Source organism: Oncorhynchus tshawytscha, linkage group LG07 (assembly GCF_018296145.1).
Source record: "Oncorhynchus tshawytscha isolate Ot180627B linkage group LG07, Otsh_v2.0, whole genome shotgun sequence".
NCBI classification, from domain to species: Eukaryota; Metazoa; Chordata; class Actinopteri; order Salmoniformes; family Salmonidae; genus Oncorhynchus; species Oncorhynchus tshawytscha.
The window spans coordinates 2876864-2901019 of NC_056435.1; the positions used below are offsets into that span (position 1 = coordinate 2876864).

Here is a 24156-nt window from a genome sequence, read left to right on the forward strand (position 1 = left end):
TCACGCTTCTAGAGCTGAGCAACTAGAGGTGAATAATAATCTTTTCTAGTAATATACACTCAATTAAATATTTCATAAAATATTTTTGGTAGAAGCCTAACTTGAGTTGTGCGTGGTGTTTTCTATTCATATACTGTACTGTTTTTATTTTGTGTGATGTCAAAATCACAAAAAGATTGAAAATATGAAACAATTTCAAATGTATAGAGTTTCAAACATGTCTAGGCTGGGAGAGTGAAACTCGACATTAAAATAAGACAGTAGCTGCAACGTTACATTATTTAAAACAAACTAACGACCACACAGTGAGCAATGATCGACTACATCATTTAATGATATCTGATGGTTTTATAATGAGAAAACAAACAGTCATTGGATTAAAGCAAAGGATGTTTGACTTTGTTCAGCGACTTTAATAATACACCTCAGAGATACATATTTACACATATACACAGATATGAATGCATATCATTAATTATATAACATCTGTATCAACACTTGTTACCGTAGGAAAATAAAGAACAAAATAATGCGGCAATGTGCTGCATAACAATGTGACACACAGGAACAACATTGTAATCTCACTGGGTGCAAATCGAAAAAGATATACAGTAGAACAATAAGTTATAAAAACCGTTATAACTAAAACGGTTATAACCAAAACAGTTTAAAACCTAACCTATTGCGCGTGCTGAAATTTGAGACAACCATCATTCTTTCAGCACACGACGTTATAGTTATATTCCATCTTCGGTTTTCAGTGTACAGACTGCATTCTCAAATGAGCAAAAGGATGACATTTCTATTAATATATGTCTTCTCAGGAGTTGAGAAATTACCATGGAAACATGCTCCGCCAACCAATTAATAAAATATCTTTGATATACTTAGGCCCACGAAAACATATCCATGGTCTTCATACACAACATACACATTAAATGAAAAATACGAGGTATAGGATAATAATATCTGTACACATCTTTCTCAAATAAATGAACTTGATACACGTTGATTAAGCACACAAATATTTCCTTTTAAGTTTATACTCTCTGGTACAGTACAGTTATTTCAACACCAATTGACCTGACATGGATATTTGTATGGGAATCTCAATCTTCAGGGGATTTCTGTGTAGTGTATAGGATTGGACTTTGAGCCAAGAGAAAAGGATTCAGAAGAACATCCTGAGCACTGTTATTGTTGAAGTACCTATGATATCTGACCGTCCTGTAATATCGCCCCTGCCTAAAGGAACACCTGGTAGTTTAAAGCCCAGCTCTCTCAGATCACTGGGAACAAAGCCAAGAGTTCACTAATAGCCCAGACAGCACAGGTGGAGGAAGGAGAAACGGAGGGAGAGGGACTGGAGGGCCTCTGGACAAAGCCATAGATATACACAGTTGACCAAACTCAAAAAGTAATTAATGACAATTCCATTCTAATTTTGCATTCTTGCTAGAATGTGATTGTCTCAACACTTTTACAGTTTAGTTTGTCTTGGGGGATCCAGTAGAAACATATGAAATATAAATCCATCATCTATTTTTAAAGTCACTCAGGAGAGGACTGAGGACATACTGAGGAGGTTGACTGCCTGACACAGAGAAACATTATGACACAACTGGTTACCAGAGTCCACAGGAAAGAGACTGAGGCGTCTGTTTGTTTGTCTGTTGAAGTGTTGAGTTCAGTAGAGGAGCTCCTGGCTCCATATCACTGTCACCTTGTTGGAGTGGGAGGAGCGGTACCGCGCTAGGCTAACAAAGCCTGCCTGTGTGTGTGAATGGAGCGGGTGTGTCCTTCCTTGTTCATCTCTGTCAAACAGGTAGGGGAGAGGCCTGAACTTCCTGTTCTCAATGTGTGCTAGCCCTCAATCACAGTAAAAGGCTAGGACACTACCTCTTATCCCTGAGAGTAGAGTATGTTCAGAGGAAAGCAGTCCTTCATTACCTTCCCTTCACATTGACAGATAAGCAGCTATTAGACTGCTTTCTGCTACATTCCAGGCAGCCTCCACTTCAGTATGAGAGTGAAGTATCTATGGACTGTAATGTAAACTAACGTGTGCAAGCATTTCACTGTAAAGGCTACACCAGTTGTGTTCTGCGCATGTGATAAATACAATTTGATTTGAACAGTAGTAGAGGGGAAAAGTGCACGTGTCGTTTGAACAGCCAACCACTGGGTGGCGCTGTAGCTGTGTCTCAGGGCTTAGAGGGGGCGGGACTTTAGGGCTTGATGTCAGAGAAACTTGTGTAGGTTTCACTGCAGCTGGAGGAGGTGCTGAGGTTGCCAGTTACACTGCCCTCTGTAACACAACAAAACACACACAAGTTAGTTTCCATTAGAGTCCACAGATACTTCTAAAACAAACTAAAATACAGACACACTCCTGTCACTTTTCAAAATAGCTATTTGGGTAGCAAGATACAGTTCCCTCTTGCACAAACCGAGAGAGAGAGAGACTGAAGAGAAAGAGGCAGACAGACAGACATATGGAGCCAGTGTACCTGAGCTGCAGAGGGACTGCGAGGACTTGAACTCTGTGATGAGGGTGAGAAGGTTGGCTGCTGCTACCCAGCCATCTTTGTTGCTCCCCAAGTTTCTAACAAACCACTGTCCGTCACCTCCCTCTTTAATGAGCTGCACCATGTCTCCACTCTTTACTGACAGGTCCTGAGGCCCTCCTTTCTCCTTCTCATAGTCCGCCACCACTGTGAACCTGTCGCCGACAGCCTGGGGTCACAGGGTAAAGGGCAAAGTTCATATGTTTGCGTCCAGTGTGTCATGTTACCATGTGTGTTGCTAGGGAATAACAAGTAACTTTCATAACATGTTGTAGACATGTTGGCGACCATGACTCACCAGCTTCCTGCCTCCCTCATCCTCAGGGTCAGAGTTCATGGGGTCCTCGGCGCTGGAGTACCCATCCTGCACTTCTGGCACGTCCATGGAGAAAGAGGCCTTGTTCCAACCTAGGGGGAAAGATAGAAGGAGAGTAATAGAATTCAGCAAACTCGATTTGATATCTAGATTAAGATTTAGCAGTGGCACCAAAAATTCCAAGACACATCCAAGATAGATTGCAATTTAGAGAACGTTATTGTCATGGAATGTTTGATCCCAACATGGAGGATAGTTTGTCAAACTAGAGAAAGGGAGTGAAACTCAAGAGGAAAGGAAGAGTGGACACTAACACAATCATACACAAGACAAGGTGATATGTACAGTGATAGGTGACGTGTGTGGTGAGAACTGGATGCAAACACATCCATTGACAGAGTACACTGTAAATCCTCAAACAGAACCACAAGAACCAGATTAGAACCCAAAGAACATGATGGAATAACCAAGAAGAACAGACGTGGAGTCCTAGCATCCAGTGAGACCTAGATCAATGCATTGTGATCCGTCAGAAATGCAGACACACAGCAACCAACACGACAACACAAGCTACAGAGAGAGACACACAGTTTGCCTTCCAGCAAACAAACAACCCAAAACAGTATTTTCCGGCTGTGAATATCACACAGATATTCAACAGCAAATCTCAGAGAGAAGATTTGTCTGTGATTGTGGAACAAGGCAGTGATTTGTGACTATGTGTTGGGGGGGTATTCTGTATGTGGAAGAAGCAGAGCAGGGTCCAGGCCAACCATACAGTGCAGCAGCGTGTTCCTCCCAGGCATGTTGTCACACTACCTCTCCTTTTGGCCTGTAAGAGACTAGAGGTGCTGAGCCACTTGGCCCTGCTCAGAGTGATGTGAGGAGTCTGACCAGGCTCTGAGGAGAAGAAGCAGTAGCAGTCAGCAACGTCGTCCAGATGAACGCTGTGTCTGCCACTCAGGTGGCTTTGAAGTACACAGGTGTAGGTTGACTCATCCATCAAACTGTCTTACAAAGGCCTTTGAGGCCAACAAGGCTTTCATAGATTTTTCACTTGTTTAAATCAAGACATTGTTGTATGCATCCTCTGTGTCAACGATCGTCAGATTTGAATGATCTTATCTGGGTCATCTCCATGTTGCAGTCCCTCGTTAGTCCAGTGTCTTTAGCTAGACAGTACCAATGCACTCAGCGGGCCCCGGTGGCTGAATGTCTTACATTGATCTACCACAATTCATTCCCTCTCCAGTTTACTCTGCTTGCATGATGGTCACACAGAGATATATTTTGGGATGATGGGGAGTTGACATGGTGCTGAGATGACAACAGTGAGGGAGGGTCAGGATGGATGGATGACAACAGTGAGGGAGGGTCAGGGTGGATGGATGACTACAGTGAGGGAGGGTCAGGGTGGATGGATGACAACAGTGAGGGAGGGTCAGGGTGGATGGATGACTACAGTGAGGGAGGGTCAGGGTGGATGGATGACTACAGTGAGGGAGGGTCAGGGTGGATGGATGACTACAGTGAGGGAGGGTCAAGGTGGATGGATGACTACAGTGAGGGAGGGTCAAGATGGATGGATGACTACAGTGAGGGAGGGTCAGGATGGCTGGATGACTACAGTGAGGCAGAGTCAGGATGGCTGGATGACTACAGTGAGGGTGGGTCAGGATGGCTGGATGTCTACAGTGACGGAGGCTCAGGATGGATGACTACAGTGAGGCAGGGTCAGGGTGGATGACTACAGTGAGGCAGAGGCAGGATGGCTGGATGACTACAGTGAGGGAGGGTCAGGATGGCTGGATGACTACAGTGACAGAGGCTCAGGATGGATGACTACAGTGAGGCAGGGTCAGGATGGATGACTACAGTGAGGCAGAGTCAGGATGGCTGGATGACTACAGTGAGACAGGGTCAGGATGGCTGGATGACTGCAGTGGAGGATGGTCAGGATGGCTGGATGACTGCAGTGGAGGATGGTCAGGATGGCTGGATGACTACAGTGAGGGAGGGTCAGGATGGCTGGATGACTACAGTGAGGCAGGGTCAGGATGGATGGATGACTACATTGAGGCAGGGTTAGGATGGATGACTACTGTGAGGGAGGGTCAGGATGGATGGATGACTACAGTGAGGCGGGGTCAGGATGGCTGAATGACTACAGTGAGGCGGGGTCAGGATGGCTGGATGACTACAGTGAGGCAGGGTCAGGATGGCTGGATGACTACAGTGAGGCAGGGTCAGGATGGCTGGATGACTACAGTGAGGCAGGGTCAGGATGGCTGGATGACTACAGTGAGGCAGGGTCAGGATGGCTGGATAACTACAGTGAGGCAGGGTCAGAATGGATGGATGACTACAGTGAGGCAGGGTCAGAATGGATTGATGACTACAGTGAGGCAGGTTCAGGATGGATGACTAGTGTGAGGGAGGGTCAGGATGGATGACTACTGTGAGGGAGGGTCAGGATGGATGGATGACTACTGTGAGGGAGGGTCAGGATGGATGACTACACTACAGAGTCAATCACAGGTATGACATGGATTAGATAGAATACCTTTACACCCAAAGGGAGTTGGGTCACTCTTAATCTGGTGGCTTTTGGCCTTATGGTCAGGGCTAAGGGGGGATCCTGTTGGCCGAAGAAGAGAGACAGAAGAGAAGGAAACAGAGAGAAATGATAAAGAGAGCAATAGAAAAACAGCCGTGAGAGAGGGAAGAGCTTCCTGAAACTGACTAGAATAATTAGCTACTTGCTAATACTATTGGAGACATCTAAATAATGAGGCTGGGGGACAGGCCTACTAAAACAGACACTCATTCTAATATTTGATGTATTAACCACAAACTATACTGTAGGATACCTGGTTGAGAGAATACCATTGGTAATGTTAGACTTTTACCAGCAGGGTGAAGAAATTCTGCAAAGGAAAGCAAGCCAAAATATCAGTCTTCAAAAGCCCTGATGCAGTCGACTACTGGAAAGGATGTGTCCTGTCTAAAATCATATTAGGGGGGTAGGTGAAGAGAGCTTGGGGTTGACTTCAAAATGGAGAACATATCTTTGCCATATATGATGAGGACAACATGGGGGATGCCTCCAGGACACTAGTGTTACCTTTCTGACTCTTCAGATTGCTGAAGCCTTGAAGGGTAAAACGCGTTTTAGCTACTGATGCCCTGTCAGTGGTGGGACTGGTGACGGTCTCCTCTACAACCATGGTAGAGAAAGAGGGACAGGAAGGAGAGACAGAGTAAAGTGGTTTGAAGAGGAAAAGAAGAGAAAGAAAGCTCAGATTAAAGGAGGAACAAGGAAGGAGGAAGTAGGAAGTAGGAAAAGATTCAAGGACGGCTTGGGTACCTAACCAGACGAGGGGGGTCACTAAAACGGCAACAGAAGTTTGCTTCCTTGTCATGAGCATTTGATAGAAGTAAAAAACATTTTCTTTAATCAACTAAATAGGGCAACTCACCTTTGTGTTTTGGGGAGGAGGGGGAGTTGGGGTCAGAGTTGACAGCATCTGTCTTTTTCTCTTCTCCCTTCTTCACGCTCTTCTGACAGTTCCTAAATGGACTAAGAGGGAGAAACAAACAGGTGAAAAAGAGAAGAACCAACCATGTTGATTTCTTCTCTGTAACTGGCTCTAGCCATGGTTCTCTTTGTAAAATCTGACCTGAGACAGATAGGTGGGCTGTTGCTGGTTGGACTGGGAGACATTGTGTCTGACGCCTTCTTTTGACTAGATTCTGGAACAAATCATCACAGTTACTAACAGAACACAGACACAACAACAGAGAATTTAGCATCCAGATGTATATCAACTCTGGAATGTGTGTGCGTGTGTCTGTAATGCCACAGATCCCCTATCTTACCCCTGCAAGCCTTCAGCTGGCCTGTCAGAACCTTCCTGATCTCGTTCAACCAAGATGTTTTGATCTCAGGTGTCGCAGCCTGGACGATAAACACCTCCTCTCTGGAATTACACCAGATCTCAAACTTCTTGTTGTCACCCTTGGCGCTCTCCGTGATGCCCACCGCACTCATCTGTTAGAGAGAACCGAGGAATATTACACTTCTATATCACTGTTGAACTCATAACATACTATAGATCCAAGTAAAAATCCAAGGAGAGCCAGACAGACAGCCAGCCAGACAGACTGGCAGACAGACTGCCAGAAAGTCAGTCAGGACATTGAGGAAGTGTTTGAAGCTGTACGAGGGGGCTTTGTCGTAACCCTCCCCCAGACAGTGAGCCAGCCAGCCGGACATAACCAGACTCACATTGAGGGAGTGTTTAAAGCTGTAGGACGGGGCTTTCTCGTAACCCTCCCCATTCTCCTCCCGTCTCTTACAGAAGAGCAGGGCTTTTTCATGCAGGAACAGGTGTCTCTGCATGGGCTTAAAGCGGGCCAGGTCCTTGACCTTAGCGTGACCTTTCTTGTGTTCCGTCCACACGTTGAACGACCCCTGCATCAGCAGCCTGCCCAACTCCGTCAGGCTCCCCTGGGGATCAATAAATTAACACAACCATTCAATCACAAGTAGGAAAGATAACTGAGCGTTGTCTGTGGTACAGAATATGTTACACAGTTGGGTACATTTTTCCTCTCCACCCTAAAGCACGAGGAGAATAAGGGTGTTGTGGTTAGCTGACCTCATATCCTGTGATGGCGATGAGGTGCATGGAGTCGTTGACGGCCTTCAGGATCCCCAGGATGGAGGACAGCGCCTCCTGCAGGTCCTCTGAACCCTCACAGCCCTTACTGTACTTCAGTAACTCCTTCAGTATCAGCTGGTATTTGGTTATCCTCTGGACTGGCTTGAGGAGGTACGAGTCCAACCCCAGTTTGTGTTCCAACTTTCTCTGGCACTCCTTCGTAAAAACAAACAATCACACATCAATACAATTTTTATTTTTTATAAGCTTACAGTATACTGAGCTTGAGGATCCTATCCAAGATACACTGAGGGCCCTGAAAGAAAGGTGAAAGGTTACCTGGAAGAAGGCGCAGTCGGAGCACTGTCTCCACAAGCTCTCGGATCGAGGTTTGTTCTGACAGTACTTCTCATAGATCTGCAGGTCGCCCATCCTCTCCAGGAAACAGCGTCCCACCAGCTCAGGGACGTCTGTGTAGGTCTCCAGCTCCCTGAGGAATGTCCTGATGAGAGACACAGACAGACAGACAGCGGGACACAGGTTAGTACTACCAAGGTTGGGAAGCAGTGGGGGACTTGAGGTAATGTTAACCAAATGAAATATTGTTAAAATTGGTCCCTATAAATCGATATGGTTGAATGAATGTGCCTCTTCTGTCACAGCTGTTCACAATGACAGGACATTACTCAGAAAACATTATGTAACATGGGTGTTGCAGTGGAGTAAAAGTCACCTCTTGTGGAACTGGTAGATCTCTGGCATGTTGCCAAACAGGACATCCTTCCTGTTGAGCAGCGCACTGGGGAGGAGGTGAGCCATGGCTGGGTTGTCCATCTCTGCAGCATAACCCTGGAATAACAACACATACTAAAATGGTAACAATTTTAAAAAACTATTTTCAACAAAAACACACACACACACATACATACATATATATATATATATATATATATATATATATACACTGCTCAAAAAAATAAAGGGAACACTTAAACAACACAATGTAACTCCAAGTCAATCACACTTCTGTGAAATCAAACTGTCCACTTAGGAAGCAACACTGATTGACAATAAATGTCATATGCTGTTGTGCAAATGGAATAGACAACAGGTAGAAATTATAGGCAATTAGCAAGACACCCCCAATAAAGGAGTGGTTCTGCAGGTGATAACCACAGACCACTTCTCAGTTCCTATGCTTCCTGGCTGATGTTTTGGTCACTTTTGAATGCTGGCGGTGCTTTCACTCTAGTGGTAGCATGAGACGGAGTCTACAACCCACACAAGTGGCTCAGGTAGTGCAGCTCATCCAGGATGGAACATCAATGCGAGCTGTGGCAAGAAGGTGTGCTGTGTCTCTCAGCGTAGTGTCCAGAGCATGGATGCGCTACCAGGAGACAGGCCAGTACATCAGGAGACGTGGAGGAGGCCGTAGGAGGGCAACAACCCAGCAGCAGGGCCGCTACCTCCGCCTTTGTGCAAGGAGGAGCAGGAAGAGCACTGCCAGAGCCCTGAAAAATGACCTCCAGCAGGCCACAAATGTGCATGTGTCTGCTCAAACGGTCAGAAACAGACTCCATGAGGGTGGTATGAGGGCCCGACGTCCACAGGTGGGGGTTGTGCTAACAGCCCAACACCGTGCAGGATGTTTGGCATTTGCCAGAGAACACCAAGATTGGCAAATTCACCACTGGCGCCCTGTGCTCTTCACAGATGTAAGCAGGTTCACACTGAGCACATGTGACACACGTGACAGTCTGGAGACGCCGTGGAGAACGTTCTGCTGCCTGCAACATCCTCCAGCATGACCAGTTTGGCGGTGGGTCAGTCATGGTGTGGGGTGGCATTTCTTTGGGGGGGGCGCACAGCCCTCCATGTGCTCGCCAGAGGTAGCCTGACTGCCATTAGGTACCGAGATGAGATCCTCAGACCCCTTGTGAGACCATATGCTGGTGCGGTTGGCCCTGGGTTCCTCCTAATGCAAGACAATGCTAGACCTCATGTGGCTGAAGTGTGTCAGCAGTTTCTGCAAGAGGAAGGCATTGATGCTATGGACTGGCCCGCCCGTTCCCCAGACCGGAATCCAATTGAGCACATCTGGGACATCATGTCTCGCTCCATCCACCAACGCCACGTTGCACCACAGACTGTCCAGGAGTTGGCGGATGCTTTAGTCCAGGTCTGGGAGGAGATCCCTCAGGAGACCATCCGCCACCTCATCAGGAGCATGCCCAGGCGTTGTAGGGAGGTCATACAGGCACGTGGAGGCCACACACACTACCGAGCCTCATTTTGACTTGTTTTAAGGACATTACATCAAAGTTGGATCAACCTGTAGTGTGGTTTTCCACTTTAATTTTGAGTGTGTCTCCAAATCCAGACCTCCATGGGTTGATATATTTGATTTTCATTGATAATTTTTGTGTGATTTGTTGTCAGCACATTCAACTTTGTAAAGACAAAAGTATTTAATAAGAATATTTAATTCATTCAGATCTAGGATGTGTTATTTTAGTGTTCCCTTTATTTTTTTGAGCAGTATATATATATATATATATATATATATATATATATATATATATATATATATTACTACATTTAGGACAGTAAGTGGAGTAGTGGCGACCTCTAGTGGTTACACACCTGCAGTACACAGAGAAGCTCCTCTACGTACGCCCTCTCAGTCTCCAACAGCTCGTTCATTACATGTCTGTAGGAACAAAACAACAACATTCTATTTAACATCAACATATTGTATTATTATTTTGATAAACTATACCAAGTATGAAATATCTAACTATCTTTCTAACCATCTCTTTTCAATTGTGTTTCACAAGAGGATTAATTGATATTGTTTTTTAAAATATATTTTTCACCTCCTTTTTCTCCCCAATTTAGATCTTGTCTCATCGCTGAAACTCCCCAATGGACTCGAAGGTCGTGTCATGCGTCTTCCGAAACATGACCCGCCAAAGTGCGCTTCTTAACACCCGCCCTCTTAACCCGGGAGCAAGCTGCACCAATGTGTTGGAGGAAACAACCGTCCAGCTGACGACCGAAGTCAGCCTGCAGGCTCCCGGCCCGCCACGAGTCGCTTTAGCGCGATGATCCAAGTAAAGCCCCCCCGGCCAAACCCTCCCCTAACCCAGACGACACTGGGCAAATTGTGCGCCACCCTATGGGACTCCTGGTGACGGCCGGTTGTGACACAGCCTGGGATCGATCCGGGGCTGTAGTGACGCTTCAAGTGCAGTAGACCCCTGAGCCACTCGGGAGGCCGTTCATTGATTTATTTTAAGGCATTTCAGGCTATAGTATGACATCATTGACCTTTGACCCCTGACCCTACCGTCGGAGCACAGCCAGGTTCTCCTCCTCCTCAGACAGAGAGCCGTGTCTGCTGCCGTCGTTCTGCACCTGGACCTCCACTATTCTGCAGTTTTCTACGTTCAAGATGTTGTCCTCTGCATTCCTTGACTCTTGACTCCTGTGAGCTACAAGAAACAGAAAGACGGGATAAGAACTACTCATCTGAACTTCAAACAACCAACAAAAAAGTCATTACAATCAATCAATGATATATTGTTGGGGAATGAGATATTGTTGAACCTTTTTGGGATAGGGGGCAGCATTTTCACTTTTGGATGAATAGCACGCCCAGAGTGAACTGCCTCCTACTCTGTCCCAGATGCTAATATATGCATATTATAATTAGTATTGGGTAGAAAACACTCTGAAGTTTCTGAAACTGTTTGAATGGTGTCTATGAGTATAACAGAACTCATATGGCAGGCGAAAACCTGAGAAAAATCCAACCAGGAAGTGGGACATATGAGGTTTGTAGTTTTTCAAAGCTTGGCCTACCGAATACACATTGAGATATGGATGAGGTTGCACTTCCTAGGGATACCACTAGATGTCAACCGTCTTTAAAAACTGGTTTGAGGATTCTACTATAAAGGAGGGGCTCATGAGACCTCTTTGAGTCAGTGGTCTGGCAGAGAGCCTTGGTCTCATGATGCGCGCCCCCGACAGAGTTCCAGTGCTTTTCTGAAGACAAAGGAATTCTCAGTTTGGAACATTATTGACGTTTTATGTTAAAAACATCCTAAAGATTGATTCCATACATCATTTGACATGTTTCTAAAGGACTGTAACGGAACTTTTCGAGTTTTTGTCTGGATGAAGTGCCTGCGCCTCATGAAGATGGTTTACTGGGCTGAACACACTAACAACAAGTGGCTATTTGGACATAATTGATGGAACTTTATGGAACAAATCAGTCATTTATTGTCGAACTGGGATTCCTGGGAGTGCCTTCTGATGAAGATCATCAAAGGTAGGTGAATATTTATGGTGTTGTTTCTAACTTTGTTGATTCCAAAATGGCGGATATTCCTCTGGCTGTTTTGGGTTCTGAGCACCGTTCTCAGATTATTGATTTTCCATAAAGTTTTTTTGAAATCTGACACAGAGGTTGCATTAAGGAGAAGTCTATCTTTAATTCTGTGAATAACACTTGTATCTTTTATCAATGTTTATTATGAGTATTTCTGCAAAATCACTGGATGTTTTGGAATCAAAACATTACTGCACGTAAGGTGCCAATGTAAACTGAGATTTTTGGATATAAATATGCACATTATCGAACAAAACATACATGTATTGTGTAACATGATGTCCTATGAGTGTCATCCGATGAAGATCATCAAAGGTTAGAGATTAATTTGATCTATATTTCTGCTTTTTGTGACTCCTATCTTTGGCTGGAAAAATGGCTGTGTTTTTTCGACTTGGGGGTGATCTAACATAATCATATGTTGTGCTTTAGCTGTAAAGCATTTTTTAAATCAGACACGATGGGTAGATTAACAAGATGTTTATCTTTCATTTGCTGTATTGGCCATGTTAATGTGTGAAAGTTACATATTTCAAAAAAATATTCTTGAATTTCGCACGCTGCCTTTTCAGGGGAATGTTGTTTCTTACATGCCACTAGATGGCAATCAGAAACAGGAGAAGCTACTGCTGACCTGCAAAACAACTCATCAAAATGTAAAACTGACCCTTACCTCAACCAAACCCTTACCCCTACCCTAACCCAATTTGAACCTGAAATAAAACATTAGGAGTGTCCGTATAGCTTTTTCCATCAGAACCAGAGAGACGGAGGGAAAGGTAGAGTCAGAACCAGAGAGACAGGGAGAGAAAGGTAGAGTCAGAACCAGAAAGACAGGGAGGGAAGGGTAGAGTCAGAACCAGAGAGACAGGGAGGGAAAGGTAGAGTCAGAACCAGAGAGACAGTAAGGGAAAGGTAGAGTCAGATAGTGATGACCAGTGTGACATGTGGCGCAGAATGTGGTATTCACCAGGAGGGGACATGGGGAACTTGATGATGGCTTCAGGCCTGGGAGCCACTGGCTGAACGGGCCGTGTCTGTTTGGCTGCCAGCTTCTTCAGACTGACCCTCCTCTTCTCAAACATCTCCTGCATGGACACCTGCTTTTGAAACACCTTCTCCACCTGCTCCTGTTAACACACACAGAGGGGAGGGAGGGTTAGATGCTGACATTTTGAGGTTGTAGCTCAATAGTAAAAGATGTATTCCTCTCCTCGTCTCTATTCAATCGTTTGATTATACAGTGCCTTGCGAAAGTATTCGGCCCCCTTGAACTTTGCGACCTTTTGCCACATTTCAGGCTTCAAACATAAAGATATAAAACTGTATTTTTTTGTGAAGAATCAACAACAAGTGGGACACAATCATGAAGTGGAACAACATTTATTGGATATTTCAAACAAATCAAAAACTGAAAAATTGGGCACGCAAAATTATTCAGCCCCTTTACTTTCAGTGCAGCAAACTCTCTCCAGAAGTTCAGTGAGGATCTCTGAATGATCCAATGTTGACCTAAATGACTAATGATGATAAATACAATCCACCTGTGCGTAATCAAGTCTCCGTATAAATGCACCTGCACTGTGATAGTCTCAGAGGTCCGTTAAAAGCGCAGAGAGCATCATGAAGAACAAGGAACACACCAGGCAGGTCCGAGATACTGTTGTGAAGAAGTTTAAAGCCGGATTTGGATACAAAAAGATTTCCCAAGCTTTAAACATCCCAAGGAGCACTGTGCAAGCGATAATATTGAAATGGAAGGAGTATCAGACCACTGCAAATCTACCAAGACCTGGCCGTCCCTCTAAACTTTCAGCTCATACAAGGAGAAGACTGATCAGAGATGCAGCCAAGAGGCCCATGATCACTCTGGATGAACTGCAGAGATCTACAGCTGAGGTGGGAGACTCTGTCCATAGGACAACAATCAGTCATATATTGCACAAATCTGGCCTTTATGGAAGAGTGGCAAGAAGAAAGCCATTTCTTAAAGATATCCATAAAAAGTGTTGTTTAAAGTTTGCCACAAGCCACCTGGGAGACACACCAAACATGTGGAAGAAGGTGCTCTGGTCAGATGAAACCAAAATTGAACTTTTTGGCAACAATGCAAAACGTTATGTTTGGCGTAAAAGCAACACAGCTCATCACCCTGAACACACCATCCCCACTGTCAAACATGGTGGTGGCAGCATCATGGTTTGGGCCTGCTTTTCTTCAGCAGGGACAGGGAAGATGGTTAAAATTGATGGGAAGATGGATGGAGCCAAATACAGGACCATTCTGGAAGAAAACCTGATGGAGTCTGCAAAAGACCTGAGACTGGGACGGAGATTTGTCTTCCAACAAGACAATGATCCAAAACATAAAGCAAAATCTACAATGGAATGGTTCAAAAATAAACATATCCAGGTGTTAGAATGGCCAAGTCAAAATCCAGACCTGAATCCAGTCGAGAATCTGTGGAAAGAACTGAAAACTGCTGTTCACAAATGCTCTCCATCCAACCTCACTGAGCTCGAGCTGTTTTGCAAGGAGGAATGGGAAAAAAATTCAGTCTCTCGATGTGCAAAACTGATAGAGACATACCCCAAGCGACTTACAGCTGTAATCGCAGCAAAAGGTGGCGCTACAAAGTATTAACTTAAGGGGGCTGAATAATTTTGCACGCCCAATTTTTCAGCTTTTGATTTGTTAAAAAAGATGATTGTGTCCCACTTGTTGTTGATTCTTCACAAAAAAATACAGTTTTATATCTTTATGTTTGAAGCCTGAAATGTGGCAAAAGGTCGCAAAGTTCAAGGGGGCCGAATACTTTCGCAAGGCACTGTACTTGGGGCCAGGAGTTTTTCCTGACCACGTGGAGAGGGGAGGAAAAACCTGGAAAAATATCTCAACCTCCTGGTCACGTCCCGTGTTCAAAACAACTGGCCCACCAAATACAATGTTTTCTCATGTAATGTATATCTGGTGCCTCTATGGGGCGCCACCTACCCTGAGCTCTGGGTTGAGGATGGAGTCATAGTCCCTCCAGATGGCCTTGAGGTCGGTGATCTGGTGTTGGGCGGCCGTGTCCAGGTACTTCTCCAGCTCCTGCAGCGCGGCCTCCGCCCCGTCTTGAGACTGACATCTATCTACCGGCTGGGAGGCAAGGAGGTAGATCCCTTCTTCACACCACCTCGATGCCTAGGGAGGGAGGGAGGGAGGTAGGTAGGTAGGTAGGGAGGGAGGTAGGGAGGGAGGGAGGGAGGGAGGGAGGGAGGTAGGGGAGGGAGGGAGGTAGGTAGGTAGGGAGGGAGGGAGGTAGTGAGGTAGGGAGGGAGGTAGTGAGGTAGTGAGGGAGGTAGGTAGGGAGGGAGGTAGGGATGTAGGTAGGGAGGGAGGGAGGGAGGTAGGGAGGTAGGTAGGGAGGTAGGTAGGGAGGTAGGTAGGTAGGGAGGGAGGGAGGTAGGTAGGGAGGGAGGGAGGGATTCATTATACCACAGGTCAGAGGGAGAATGAATCCTTACCTGGCTGAACTCAAACCCGAACTCTTATACCTTGACACTTGTCAACCATCTGAAAGATTCCATCAGCTCTCACCTACTAGAGGGCTACATTGACCAATCACCCGGTTACTGATCCCCATCTAAACCAGGGTTTGCCAGTGTTTCCATGACCCTACTTCTCCCCTCCAGCCCTCACCTTCTCCAGACAGTGGTGCAGCTCCATGGCCCTCAGGAGAAGGACCTTCTTGGTCTTGAGGAAGGAGGTGACCTCATCACACACGGCCCTCAGCTCACTGCACTTTGGCAGGATGGAGTCCTCAGCATAGTGAGCACTCTCAATCAGCCCATCCCCCTCAGCGGCCAGGGACAGAGCCCAGTCCAACACATCCTGGAGAGAGAGACACAGGCAGGTGAGAACACACACACAACTATTGCACAGTAAAACAAAGAAATATGAACAAAGCAGTCATAATGGAAAGCCATTAAGTCCATGTTACTTCCTAGTTGCCTCTGAAATAAAGACCGATGCATACCAGCCAACTCATCATTTTACACAACGTATACAGTCTGTAAAGATTTCACTGTGGATGTTCTGGGCCTTATTGCAGGCATTGTGGATTCAGTTCATGTCCATATATGTGATGGGAATGTAGAACGAGGGAGCAGGCTGTTTCTGTGGTGCAGAACCAGAACCAGCACCATCCACTCTACCACCACACAACACACACAATCTGTCTCTCTCTCCCTCCTTAAGTCCCCTTGAATGAAGCAGCACAAGACATATGATGTCATTTCTCCAAGAAAATAATAGCAGCACATATAGCAGGTGTTGTACATGTTTAGATACACAGTCATATCCATGGCAATAGGCCATGTTTTCTAGTCACATGGGGACTACAGCAGTAATGTATGTGTGAACCAACCAATAGGAGGTATGGTCCACTGCACGTGAGTCTCATCTGTAAAGTCAATACTGTCATTGAGATGAATGGGGTCTATAATGTACTGGGGTACAACTAGAGCGGAAACAGGATACGACCCATGTCAGCTGGTGGAATCTCATCATTCAAGTTTCTACATTCATTTCACTCATCGTGTTTTGGATCTGTTAGACAAGTGGATGAGCTGTGTATGTTTGTGTCTTACACAGGCTTTCTCCTCCTGGCTGTTGAGTTCTCGTAGGATGTGTTCTGCATGGGCGGGACTGATGCCAACCTCCGAGAACGCCTCTACCCGCTCTGACACCACATCCAGCTGGGCACGCACCTGAACACCGATAGTGAGGGAAAGGTAGAGTCAGAACACACGACAGACAGACAGACAGACAGACAGACAGACAGACAGACAGACAGACAGACAGACAGACAGACAGACAGACAGACAGACAGACAGACAGACAGACAGACAGACAGACAGACAGACAGACAGACAGACAGACAGACAGACAGACAACAAATTGACAAACAGTGACTGGGACTACAAATTGACAAGCCAGACAGACAGACAGACAGACAGACAGACAGACAGACAGACAGACAGACAGACAGACAGACAGACAGACAGACAGACAGACAGACAGACAGACAGACAGACAGACAACAAATTGACAAACAGTGACTGGGACTACAAATTGACAAACAGTGACTGGGACTACATCTCCCATGATGCTCTTGTGTCCCTGTTCCCCTCACCTCACGGAAGTAGTATTCAAAATGGCGGAGCTGCAGACACTGTTCCAGCTTGGTCTGGTGTCTCTCCCAGAAATCATCAAACGCCGTCTCTGTCTCATCCAGCTGGCCCAGCAGTCTACACACGGATGGAGGAAGAACGGTAGACGAATGAAGGGATGGAGAGAGAGAGATGGATGGAGGGAGAGAAACATGGAAAGGGAATGAAGGATAGAGAGGAGAGCTTGAGTCAAAGAAAAAAAAGCTAACAATGGTATTTCAGCTTGGATCTCAAAGTATCACTAAGTGAAACCAGAAGTACCTATTCATTGAAACCAAACCAAGTCCTGTGTTTAATCAAATCCCTTACATAACCTACTCCTCCAAGAGCAGAGCACTTTACAGTATAACCAACATAATGTTTTGGGTTATGAAACACTGCAGTTTTCTTTCCTTTGTTCTCCCAATTCTGCTCAGCAGCTGTGAGTGCTGCCACTATGCATCCTATCCCCGTACTCCCAAAATACACCAGAATGGCACGGGGGCAGATTTCACTGCAGCGCGGCAGAACACAGCCTAGAAGGTTCAGGGTCATGATGGGAGATGAGAGAGTAGAGTTCTAGGTAACTTCTAGCAAGACACACACCAGCATTGATACTAGAGAACATGAATCTTGACTGTTCCATAACCAGTTGGACCTCAGGATCTCTCTTTCTTATTTCCTATCTCTGTTGCTCCTACTGTACCCTGTCCCTTTCTCAACCTATTTCATTAGCATTAAAGGGACAGTTCACCTTAAAATTGATATGGTGCTAAACTTTTCCATTCATTTAAGATTGAGGCAAACATACAGATTTAGTATGATCTAAACAACACAACTTTAGACTACTTCTTAGGTATGAGAGTACCTCTAAGCCTGACCCTTGACCCCTGTCCCCTCTGACCTCTGCACGGTGGCCAGGTTGTCCAGCTCGTCCTGGTTCATTTTATAGTCGGGTTCTCTCTGCAGGGGCTCGTTGATGCTCTCCAGGAGCCGGCCCCCCTGGCCCAGGGCCACACACAGGTCCTCCTGGGAGAGAGACAGGACATGGACACATCAGTTAGAGGGATCTACCATTGGACAGTACAGAGTATACAGTCTCAGCTACAGCCAAAGTCTGTTCTTCAGTATATCTTTCCCCTGAGAAACACAAACATCAGGAACAAATCAGGAACTGAATGTTTAATCGCGCCTTGAATTTAAAATGAATTGACCTCAACACTATCACTTAAAACATGGAGGTTTTGGTAATAGTCTGTATATTAATGACTTGGTCTCTCTGTGCCCTTACCTTCATCTGTCCCTTCTTCTCGGTGTGTGTGGCCAGCAAGTTGGACGTGGCCTGGGCGTCGTTGGGTAGCTCGGTCTCGGCCAGCTCCGTCCCAAACGACTGCAGGGTCTGTGCCGTGGTCTTCACCATCAGAGCAAAGGCCTCGATAGCCTGAGGACCGGACAAACACAACCCAATTGTGTCATCACTGGTTAGAAACACACACACATCCTATTGAGATGGGGTGGACTAATGGGACAGTTTAGAATGAGTTCAGTTCAGTGAGCAGATATCAAGGGTCTGGTGAGAAGGGTATGGTAGTAGGGTACTCACGGTGCGGTGTGAGATCCAGGTATCATGTTGGGATTGGGCCCTATGTAGTCTGTCAGGGGTCTGGTGAGAAGGGTATGGTAGTAGGGTACTCACGGTGCGGTGTGAGATCCAGGTATCATGTTGGGATTGGGCCCTATGTAGTCTGTCAGGGGTCTGGTGAGAAGGGTATGGTAGTAGGGTACTCACGTGCGGTGTGAGATCCAGGTATCATGTTGGGATTGGGCCCTATGTAGTCTGTCAGGGGTCTGGTGAGAAGGGTATGGTAGTAGGGTACTCACGGTGCGGTGTGAGATCCAGGTATCATGGCAGTAATCCTGGGTTCCTCCCAGCTCCTGGGGCAGCTGAGTCCGGTCGATGTAGGCATGGAGCTCAGTCACAGAGCTCAGCATCACCACCTGAGACACAGGGAGGAGAGTCAACACACATTAACCTACATATGAGACGCATACAAAGGTCCACTAATGTCCTCACATCAGACGTGCACATGCATATAAAAAAAACATACCGGCACCTTCATCTTGAACTCATCCCTGTTGAACTTGAAGAAGATGTCGGAGAGCGTCCGCTGGAATAAGGTGGAGGGCCGCAAGACCAGAACCAGCTGTAAATGTACTGGGAATGAGCCCTGTGGAACACATACATTCATTACTTTGTGTTGTTGTTGTTGGGGGATAAACCTTCAGAGGTCTTATGGACTTGAATGGAATTCATTGATACAAATTAACTGAACATACATACACATGAGAGTGGTAAATCAGGGCAGTGGTTCATCTTGGTAAGCAGATCCAGTGATCTTGTGTTTTAGCTTATTGTCCTGCTGAAAGGTGAATTTTTCTCTCAGTGTCTGATGGAACGCAGACTGAATCAGGTTTTCCTCTAGGATTGTGCCTGTGCTGAGCTCTATTCAGTTTCTTTTTATCCTACAAAACTCCCTAGTCCTTGCCGATGACAAGCATACCAATAACATAATGCAGCCACCACCATGGTTGAAAATATGAACTGTGGTAGTCAGTGTTGTGTTGGATTTTCCCCACATTTTTTGCAGTTTTACTTTTGTACCTTAATGCAAACAGGATGCATATTTTGGAATATTTTATTCTGTTCAGGCTTCCTTGTTTTCACTCTGTCATTTAGGTTACTATTGTGGAGTAACTACAATGTTGTTGATCCATCCTCAGTTTCCTCCTATCACAGCCATCAAACTCTAACTGTTTTAAAGTCACCATTGGCCTCATGGTCAAATCCTGGAGCGGTTTCCTTCCTCTCCGGCAACTGTGTTAGTGACTGGGTGTATCGATACACCATCCAAAGTGTAATTAATAACTTCACTCAAAGGGATATTTAAATGTCTGCTTTGTCCATTTTTAGCCATCTACCAATAGGTGCCCTTCTTTGTGAGGCATTAGAAAACCTCCATGGTCTTTGTGGTTGAATCTGTGTTGGAAATTCCATGCTCGACCGAGGGACCTTACAGAAAATGGTATGTGTGGGGGTACAGAGATGAGGTAGTCAATTATGGTAAACACTATTATTACACACACAGTGAGTCCATGCATTTTTACTCCTGAACTTATTTAGCCTTGCCGTAGCAAAGGGGTTGAATCCTTAAATACTTGTAAATGTTTCTAAAAACATAATTCCATTTTGACATTATGGGGTATTGTGTGTAGGCCAGTGACACAACATATAAATGTAATCCATTTTAAACTCAGGCTGTAACACAACAACATGTGGAGAAAGTTGAGAAGTGTGAACACTTTCTGAAGGCCCTGTAAAGCCAGATTGTTAGTGGCTTGTTGTAACAGGAGTTGTGAATTACTCTGCTCTACAGGGGTGGTCTTCAATCGATACCGCAAGACTAGCTAGAGTAGGACAACCTTCCTCAGCCTCGGGCATACAAAACAACACTGCCCACTGTAGAACCTACATCCCCACACTCCACTGCTGCTGGCTACAGCTGACATATATAGCAGGCTGAGTGGGCATAACACTGATCCCTGGAGGAGGGAGGGATAGCGCTTCAACCAACATCACTGGAGGTGCAGCCAAAAATATCTAGTGCATGTTAGAAAACAGGTGCATCTCTCGCTTGTTTTAGAATAGGTACTTTTATTGAATTCTTTGGGTTGAAAATACTGAGAAGAGATTTCGCCAGAAAACCCAGAATCCACACAGCAACTGACAGCCTGAATGTAGCCTATTGTCTGATTGGATGAGCCAGAGTCACACACACACACACACACACACACACACACACACACACACACACACACACACACACACACACACACACACACACACACACACACACACCTATGTATTTACTTGGACAGTGAAGATAAAAGTGCATTTGCAGTTTATTTTGGTGATAAAATTACACCCCCAAAAATGCTAACCTCCCCTGTCATTGGTAATGGTGAGTGGTAAGCATGTTTTGGTGGCATGATCTCATTAACGTAGAAGTGTTCAGAAACATATTCTATTCTTATTTACAGTAAAAGTGACCAAAAAATGACAATAATTTATTTACCATTAATTTCTATTGGGCACAACATAATCCGAAACACAGACAAAACAAACTGCAAATGCAGCCACGTTTATTGAGCTTCAAGCTTGATGTAGTCACTGTGTGCTAGGAATATGGGACCAAATACTACATTTAACTAAATCCAAATACTTATGACACCTTCAAATTGGGGGACTTTAATTTCTAAACAGTGAAACAGACACAGGGCCTTCAGAAAGTATTCACACCCCTTGACTTATTCCACATTTTGTTGTGTTACAGCTTGAAGTTTTCTCACCCCTTATCCAGATACAAGATGTAATCGCTGTCAAAAAGTTATTCTACAAAGTATTCACTCAGGGGTGTGAATACTTCTGTAAATGAGATACTTCTGTATTTCATTTTCATGAAATGTGCAACATTTTCTAAAAACCCATTTTCACTTTGTCATTATGGGGTATTATTGCATGTAGGTGGGTGAGAAAAAAACATGATTTGATCCGTTTTGAATTTAGGCTGTAACAACAAAATGTGGAATAAGTCGAGGGGTATGAAAACTTTCTGAAGGCTCTGTATGTATGGAAATACCCTCAAAGAAAAGGTGACGTTCTGTACTGTCGCCTCATATTAAACATTTGATCTCAAATCCAAAATGCTGGAGTATAGAGACAAGTTCAAAGTTTTAGCCTAACTGTTCAAATAAATATGTGGAGGTTTGTAACCACAGTAAAACCTCTGCAAATCACAATTCCAATTAGCAGAATAAGGCTCTATTTCAGCAGTATGATGTCATCTCATATTGCCAAACGGCTGCTTCCCAGAGACTAGCCCACTACATCCACACACAGCTGCTTACCAACCCTGCAAGACCACGTTGCCATGGAAACTGCACTCCTTGGGAGAAAGAGATGAGGTTCCACACAGCGACGGTTTCCACGTCTGTCACACAGCCAGTCTATTTTTTATTAATTCATTGCATCTAGTAAATAAAGGACTGCTCTTTCTCACTGAAAAAAAATGTGTCAATGACCAGGTTTCGAACCTGGAGCTCAAGACTGCTTTAGCCCACTGAGCTAAAGACCTAGGCATTTGCTTGGGGAGCAAACACGTGTCTTCAGGTGTCAGGCAAGGTCACTCAAATCTGAACGTATTACTGAACTACCACCGCAAAATCAATGAAGAGATCCTGAGAGATAAAACGTGTTAATCTTCATTACCTCACTCTCATTATTTATCTCCTAATCAATGATCCAGCGCACGGTCACACTGTCTGTCCTGCACATGACACTCAAACAAATGACTTGATCTGTTTGGGACTGATGGCTGTATGGGACTGGAGCAAGCCTGCTGTGATTGGAGCTTGACTGTTATTAGGCTCCTCCTCTCAGTAGATTTGAACCCTTTCCTATCACAGTAACACATCAATATTTTTGGAGAGCTTGGAGTTTACTGACACTAAAATCATAAAAGCACTTTAACAGCGGGCGGGCGGACGTTAAAAACCATTTAATGAGAACATGGAAGGAGGGGCTGCTTCTTGACCTTCAAACTGTGATTTCCATAACAATACCATTCCATGTAGTCTGACTCTGGTGTAGCCAATGAAAGCTCATGTTAAACCCAGCTACACAGTATATGATATACTGCAGGAAGTAATAATGGAACACACATCAGTCGGGGGGAACTCAACCCATCCACCGCTACCGTGTAGCAGCACCCACTTAGATGATAGGTGGTGGCCATGTTGTAACAGAACAGTCAAACCACACATCAGCTAGCGGTTACCGTGGAACAGCTGATTTGGTCATTTAGTCTGGACATGTTTTTCGATCTCCAATGTCATTCTGTAGGGAGTACCATATAGACAGAACACTGATTAGGATAACCTTGACATATGTCAGCTACAGAGGAAGATGCAGAGGAAGATCCAGCCTACAGCATAACAAACACATTCATGAGATATGCCATCACACACACACACACACCCTCCTGTCACTGGGAAGCCCCATACAAACAGATACATACACAAGCACACACAGACCAATATATCCTTTCTACAGGAAGTCTCTTCCCCATCACACCCAGCTGAGTAGCCTGACACCACTATATCTTCCTCATCACACCCAGCTGAGTAGCCTGACACCACTATCTCTCCCCCATCACACCCCAGCTGAGCAGCCTGACACCACTATCTCTCCCCCATCACACCCAGCTGAGTAGCCTGACACCACGATCTCTACCCCATCACACCCAGCTGAGTAGCCTGACACCACGATCTCTACCCCATCACACCCAGCTGAGTAGCCTGACACCACTATCTCTCCCCCATCACACCCAGCTGAGTAGCCTGACACCACTATCTCTCCCCCACCACACCCAGCTGAGTAGCCTGACACCACTATCTCTCCCCCACCACACCCAGCTGAGTAGCCTGACACCACTATCTCCTCCCCACCACACCCAGCTGAGTAGCCTGACACCACTATCTCTCCCCATCACACCCAGCTGAGTAGCCTGACACCACTATCTCTCCACCATCACACCCAGCTGAGTAGCCTGACACCACTATCTCTCCCCATCACACCCAGCTGAGTAGCCTGACACCACTATCTCTTCCCCACCACACCCAACTGAGTAGCCTGACACCACTATCTCTCCCCATCACACCCAGCTGAGTAGCCTGACACCACTATCTCTCCACCATCACACCCAGCTGAGTAGCCTGACACCACTCTCTCTTTACCATGCCTCATCACCCAGCTGGGTTCCATCTCACTCACATGCCCCCTCCACCCTCCTCCTCTCCATAGTAGCCAGACACCCCTCTCCCTCCCCCAGCCCCTCTCCTCTCCATAGCCTTCCTCCCTCCCCTGCACATGCCCCCTCCACCCTCCTCCTCTCCATAG

The 24156-nt window shown here is 45.6% G+C and overlaps 1 protein-coding gene across 10 annotated transcripts in view; it reads right to left on the minus strand.

The window, feature by feature from the left end:
• Positions 1-388: 388 nt before the first annotated feature.
• LOC112235391 (guanine nucleotide exchange factor DBS-like) overlaps positions 389-24156 on the minus strand; it is a 68507-nt gene continuing 44739 nt past the window's right edge. For 5 of the 10 annotated variants that reach the window (XM_042323866.1, XM_042323861.1, XM_042323860.1 and 2 more), the window contains 25 exons: positions 19250-19369; positions 19023-19139; positions 18433-18582; positions 18046-18170; positions 17126-17240; positions 16581-16700; positions 15631-15822; positions 14941-15132; positions 12917-13076; positions 10897-11041; positions 10191-10257; positions 8281-8396; positions 7887-8049; positions 7545-7763; positions 7172-7393; positions 6763-6934; positions 6564-6636; positions 6363-6463; positions 6008-6100; positions 5754-5810; positions 5447-5521; positions 3703-3783; positions 2866-2975; positions 2511-2736; positions 389-2308 (listed from right to left, as the gene is read on the minus strand). In XM_042323866.1, coding sequence (XP_042179800.1) covers positions 2229-2308; positions 2511-2736; positions 2866-2975; positions 3703-3783; positions 5447-5521; positions 5754-5810; positions 6008-6100; positions 6363-6463; positions 6564-6636; positions 6763-6934; positions 7172-7393; positions 7545-7763; positions 7887-8049; positions 8281-8396; positions 10191-10257; positions 10897-11041; positions 12917-13076; positions 14941-15132; positions 15631-15822; positions 16581-16700; positions 17126-17240; positions 18046-18170; positions 18433-18582; positions 19023-19139; positions 19250-19369 — 3291 coding nt within the window. In that variant the 3' untranslated portion in view covers positions 389-2228. The remainder of the gene's footprint in view (positions 2309-2510; positions 2737-2865; positions 2976-3702; positions 3784-5446; positions 5522-5753; positions 5811-6007; positions 6101-6362; positions 6464-6563; positions 6637-6762; positions 6935-7171; positions 7394-7544; positions 7764-7886; positions 8050-8280; positions 8397-10190; positions 10258-10896; positions 11042-12916; positions 13077-14940; positions 15133-15630; positions 15823-16580; positions 16701-17125; positions 17241-18045; positions 18171-18432; positions 18583-19022; positions 19140-19249; positions 19370-24156) is intronic. The other 5 variants (XM_042323863.1, XM_042323864.1, XM_042323865.1 and 2 more) reach the window with 5 other exon arrangements.